At 43.3% G+C, this 6162-nt stretch overlaps 1 protein-coding gene across 1 annotated transcript; it reads right to left on the reverse strand.

Annotated features, from left to right (window-relative positions):
• Positions 1-634: 634 nt before the first annotated feature.
• On the reverse strand, positions 635-4404 carry LOC115411668 (proline-rich protein 2-like). The gene is made up of 3 exons (XM_030123881.1): positions 4396-4404; positions 929-1528; positions 635-808 (listed from the first exon to the last, which is right to left on the reverse strand). The coding sequence occupies exons 1-3, from the start codon at positions 4402-4404 to the stop codon at positions 635-637; spliced, it is 783 nt and encodes a 260-aa protein (XP_029979741.1).
• Positions 4405-6162: the final 1758 nt, after the last annotated feature.

Below are 6162 nucleotides of genomic sequence, written 5' to 3' on the forward strand. Positions count from 1 at the left end.
AAAGAAAAAAACGAAAGAAAGAAGGAATGAGAGAACGAAGGAAAGAAAGAAAGAACGAGAGAGAATGAAAGAATGAACGAAAGAAAGAAAAGAACGAAAGTAAGAAGGAATGAGAGAATGAAGGAAAGAAAGAGAAAGAAAGACAGGAAGAAAGAAAGAAAGAAAGATGGAGTGAGAGAGAAGAGAGGTAGAAAGGGGGGAGTGAGAGAGAGGAGAGGGGAAAAGAGAGAGAGAGAGGAGAGAGGGAGAGAGTGAAAGAAAGAGAGAGAGGAGAGGGAGAAAGAGAGAGAGAAGAGAGAGAGTGAGGAAAGGGAGAAAGAGGGGAGAATGAGAGAGGAGAGGTAAAAGGTAGGGGACCACTGCTCTGCTCCATTCAACTGAGGGCATGTAGACCGCTGGAGGTGGAGGTAACCTCAGCGATGGATGACAGAGGCCGGGTCCAACCCCGCAGGGGCCAGGAAGAAAGACAAAGAAAGAAAGAAAGAAAGGACAGATGGAGTGAGAGAGAAGAGAGGGAGGGTGGCAGGGAAGAAAGAGAAAGAAAGAAAGAAAGAAAGAAAGAAAGGAAAAAGACGGAGGGCCCCCCAGGGGTTAGGGCGGGGGGGGGGGGGGGGTGCTGCTCCAGCCCGGGAACTCAGGGCCTCCAGACAGTGGGAGGCGGAAGGCGGGGGTTGCCGGGGTCTTCCAGACAGCCGGAGGCAAGGGGGAGGGGTCCACCGGGGTCCTCGGGACAGCCAGAGGCGGAAGTGGGGGGCCGCCAGGGTCCTTGGGTTAGCCCACAGGCCAAAGGCGGGGGGCCGCCAGTGTCCTTGGCACAGCCAGAGGCGGAAGGAGGGGGGTCTGCCGAGTTCCTCCGGACAGCCGAAGGCGGTAGGCGGGGGGCCGCCGGGGTCCTCGGGACAGCCAGAGGCGGAAGGCGGGGTTCTGCGGGGTCCTCGGGACAGCTGGAGGAGTGGGGCGGGGGGCTGCCGGGTTCCTCGGGACAGCCGGAGGAGGGGGGCGAGGGGCTGCCGGGGTCCTCCGAAAAGCTGGAGGCGGAAGGCAGGGGTCCGCTGGGGTCCTCCGGACAGCTGAAGGCGGGGGGCGGGGGGCCGCCGGGGTCCTCCGGACAGCTGGAGGCAGAAGGCGGGGGTCCACCGGGGTCCTCGGGACAGCCGGAAGCGGAAGGCGTGGGTCCGCCGGGGTCCTTGGGACAGCCGGAGGTGTGGGACGGGGGGCCGCCGGGGTCCTTGGGGCAGCCGGAGGTGTGGGACGGGGGGCCGCCGGGGTCCTCCGGTAAGCCGGAGGCTGAAGGCGGGGGTCCGTTGGGGTCCTCCGGACAGCCGCAGGCGGGGGGCGGGGAGCCGCCGGGGTCTTCTGGGAAGCTGGGGGCGAAAAGGGGGGGTCCGCCGGGGTCCTCTGGACAGCCAGAGGCAGAAGGCGGGGGTCCGCCGCTCTGCTTCGGAGATACTGCTGGTACTTCTTGCTGGAGCGCAGGCACCGTAGGAAAGACCGAATTGGTCTTGGGATGCGGCTCTGCGCTGGACAGCTGGAGGCAGGGGTCTCCTCAGGAATTGGTGACAATGCCTGGGGCCAACGAAGCAGGGGCCGGGTCCAACCTCGCAGGGTCTGGAAAACACAGAAATCAAGTAAGCATTCAACCTTTTCAAACTTTTTCATGCAAATGATTCATTCTGATATTCAACTCCTGTCATTTGGATGTGCTTTGTTTCAGAACAGGGTGATGTGTTTGCTTTGAGCTGTTCAAAACACTCTCAATAATTCAGCTCATCCATATTTTTTATCTGTACTGTTGTACTGCTGCACAGTTATAGGAAATGGCTTTTGGAATAAAGAACGTATACACAAAAAATTTTATGTGGAACAACAGAACTTTCAGAGGCACATCGCACTGAGCCACAAGTCCACAAATCCAGCAAGAGACAAACACCAGGAACTACATTTCCTTCAGGAAATGTGGGCGTCGACTTTTATCTTAAACTTGTCAGACTATTTAATGAATCTCTATTTTTATCAGTTTTACTTTCTGTTGAGTATTATTTTGATAAATTCAGTGATTTTGGGTGATTTTTGCTTTGGTGTTTCTCTCAGTTTCATGTAAAATTAATTATTCTTTGACATATACCTCAGATTTCATTCAATATCAGTCTTATTTTGAGTTTTATTACATAACATGACAAGGTGTACATCAGTTTTGCATCACTTTTACTCCTGCTTTAAGAGTTTTTTAAATAAATTGACTAATTAACTTCAGTTTTTCTTAATATCAGTCTTAGTTTTAGCTCAAACTTGTCCGATTATTTAATAAATCTCTGTTTTTGTTATCAGTTTTACTTTTCATTTGAGTACTATTTAGGTGAAGTGAGTAATTTTGTATGCAGGTTGATGGGTATTTTTAGTAATTAGAGTAGCACACCTATAGTTTTAAATGACCATATGCAGTAGTCACTAAAACGAAAACGTACAAAAAAGTTACTAAACTTACTAAAAAGTTACTAAAACTACCCATTAGACCTGCATTTGGTTATTTAAAAGTATAGATGTGCTACTCTGATTACTAAAACTACCCATCAGACCTGAATATGGTCATTTAAAACTATAGGTGTGCTACTCTGATTACTTAAAATACCCATCCGACCTGCATATTGTTATATAAAAGTATAGGTGTGCTACTCTGATTACTAAAACTACCCATCAGACCTGCATTTGGTTATTTAAAAGTATAGGTGTGCTACTCTGATTACTAAAACTACCCATCAGACCTGCATTTGGTTATTTAAAAGTATAGGTGCGCTACTCTGATTACTACAACTACCCATCAGACCTGCATTTGGTTATTTAAAAGTACAGATGTGCTACTCTGCTGACTAAAACTACCCATAAGACCTGCATTTGGATATTTAAAAGTATAGGTGTGCTACTCTGATTACTAAAACTACCCATCAGACCTGCATTTGGATATTTAAAAGTATAGGTGCGCTACTCTGATTACTAAAACTACCCATCAAAACTGCATTTGGTTATTTAAAAGTATAGATGTTTTTCTCTGATTACTAAAACTACCCATCAGACCTGAATATGGTAATTTAAAACTATAGGTGTGCTACTCTGATTACTTAAAATACCCATCAGACCTGCATATTGTTATTTAAAAGTAGAGGTGTGCTACTCTGATTACTAAAACTACCCATCAGACCTGCATTTGGTTATTTAAAAGTATAGGTGCGCTACTCTGATTACTAAAACTACCCATCAGACCTGATTATGGTCATTTAAAACTATAGGTATGCTACTCTGATTACTTAAAATACCCATCAGACCTGCATTTGGTTATTTAAAAGTATAGGTGCGCTACTCTGATTCCTTAAACTACCCATCAGACCTGCATATTGTTATTTAAAAGTATAGGTGCGCTACTCTGATCACTACAACTACCCATCAGACCTTCATTTGGTTATTTAAAAGTAAAGGTGCGCTACTCTGATTACTAAAACAACCCATCAGACCTGCATTTGGTTATTTAAAAGTATAGGTGCGCTACTCTGATTACTAAAACTACCAATCAGACCTGCATTTGGATATTTAAAAGTATAGGTGCGCTACTCTGATTACTAAAACTACCCATCAGACCTGCATTTGGTTATTTAAAAGTATAGGTGTGCTACTCTGATTACTTAAAATATCCATCAGACCTGATTTTGGTCATTTAAAACTATTGGTGTGCTACTCTGATTACTTAAAATACCCATCAGACCTGCATTTGGTTATTTAAAAGTATAGGTGCGCTGCTCTGATTACTAAAACTACCCATCAGACCTGAATATGGTCATTTAAAACTATAGGTGTGCTACTCTGATTACTTAAACTACCCATCAGACCTGCATATTGTTATTTAAAAGTATAGGTGTGCTACTCTGATTACTAAAACTACCTATCAGACCTGCATTTGGTTATTTAAAAGTATAAATGTGCTACTCTGATTACTAAAACTACCCATCAGACCTGAATATGGTCATTTAAAACTATAGGTGTGCTACTCTGATTACTTAAAATACCCATTAGACCTGCATATTGTTATTTAAAAGTATAGGTGCGCTACTCTGATTACTAAAACTACCCATCAGACCTGCATATTGTTATTTAAAAGTATAGGTGCGCTACTCTGATTACTAAAACTACCCATCAGACCCTCATTTGGTTATTTAAAAGTATAGGTGTGCTACTCTAATTTACTGATTAAGTAGAGTAAACAAACAGATATTAGCATCTTTTCTGCGTACGGGTTTGGTAATATTATACAGTATGACACAGGTTTACATTAATTTTTCATGTTTTAATCCTGCTCTAAGTGTTATGTAGATGAAATGACTAGTATAAAATGACTTTTTTTCTTACCTTAGCCATGGCGGCAAACTTCCTCCCGGTCGGTCCGGGTCTGGGTCCTGGTTCGGGTCCGGGTCCTGGTTCTTCTACGGTGTCCGGTCCTTATCCTGGTCCTGATCCTGGTCTTGAAGTTTTGCGTCTCTGGCTCCTTCTTTCTGTGGTTTTTAAAGTTTTTCGTGTGTTAGCTTAGCGCACTATACTCCTACACTGCTACTACTAGGGCTAGCTGACATGGAAAAGGGAAGAATAATAACCGTCCACTTTACATATTCTGTCCGGTAACCTGGCAACGGGGATGCACGCGCATGTTTCAAGTGCTGGTTTTGTGTGTGTATGCGTGTCTTGGGGGGGGGGGGGGGGGCGGACAGGCAACGGTGATGCAAGCGCATTTTTCAATTGCTGATTGTTGTGTGTTGGGTCGGGTTGGTTTCCGTCCTACTTATAATACTATGAGGGTAAGGGTCGGTGTGGACCTCATGCAGGGGTCACTGTAAACGTGTTCTTTTGTTGGAAATTCCAAGAATAAGTCCGGATTCTTTTAGGTCTCATTTTTATACATTTATTGTTGACTTGCTCTGATCACTAACAACATATAACTCATATAACTCAGCTGAGGTTTCACACCCCAAGTGGGGAAATGGACCCAGAACATTCCAATGCACATCACTTTTATAATCCTTGTAAACTGATCTTCAAACTACTAATAAAATACTAATACTGACTAACCTGTTATTCAATCCAAGAATTCAACCACCCAAATTAAAATATTTTAGTTCCCCCTTTTGACATGATTTTATCATGTCAATAACTCGATAAAATGTCTGTTTTTGTTATCCCCCTTTTATGGCTATCATCAATATAACCATAAAATTACCTCTATTTATGCCATATGTGTAAGCTGAAATAATTCATAACATATGAAACAGCAATTCTTCATAACACAGATCAATGGAATTTTTGAACAATTGTTATACATTTAAAAATATCACATCATAATATGAGCATATCATTCTTGATCAAGAGTCTATTTTTTCCATTACACTAAAAATTTCAAACCTTTATCTATTATACTAAAATTCAAAACCATCTATACTGGTTCACATTTCAGCAATCAACCACATAAATCCTATAATCTCATGTCTATACGTGTATATATAACTATGTATGAATATATCTTAGCTTTAGCAGAATATATGCATCTATAGAGAGGTGTAAAGTAAAAAGAAAAGAAAAAACAACACAAAACAATAGTCTTTATCAGTTGATGTCAGCCCTTGGATCTCCTGCTGTGATGATTGATGCATCTCTCAGTCCACACATCCCAGGGTGTCTGAATGGATGCCATGGCTGAGGTCTGTCCATGATCAGGTTTTCATAGGGACCTTTTACTGATTACCTGTATGAGTGATTTATCCTCTATAGTGACTGGGATCTGGTGCTTTCTTCACTGGGTTTCAGATGACCCCCCCTAATTGTTATCTATCTAAAGGGATCCCCTTTGTAGCCCAGAACTTCCCCACAGTCGCCAGGTGGACAAATCACCCAATTGTCAGTGTGACTCTCACAGTGTGAGAGGTGAACCCAGGTCGTCCTTTCTGTAATTTTCAACAATCTGAAATGGACCCTTCTGCTCCAAACTGGTCCAGCTGTTCTCCTTCTCCCTTTAATGAGGACCCACAGTCCTGGTTTTACCACTGGGTCTGATTTCACCAGGTCTCCTGAAACAAAATTAACAAAAGAGACTTCTCTACTGGTTAGTACTTTATTCATATATTCTGC

The sequence above is a fragment of the Sphaeramia orbicularis genome, chromosome 20 (genome assembly GCF_902148855.1).
Source record: "Sphaeramia orbicularis chromosome 20, fSphaOr1.1, whole genome shotgun sequence".
In the NCBI taxonomy this organism is placed as follows: Eukaryota; Metazoa; Chordata; class Actinopteri; order Kurtiformes; family Apogonidae; genus Sphaeramia; species Sphaeramia orbicularis.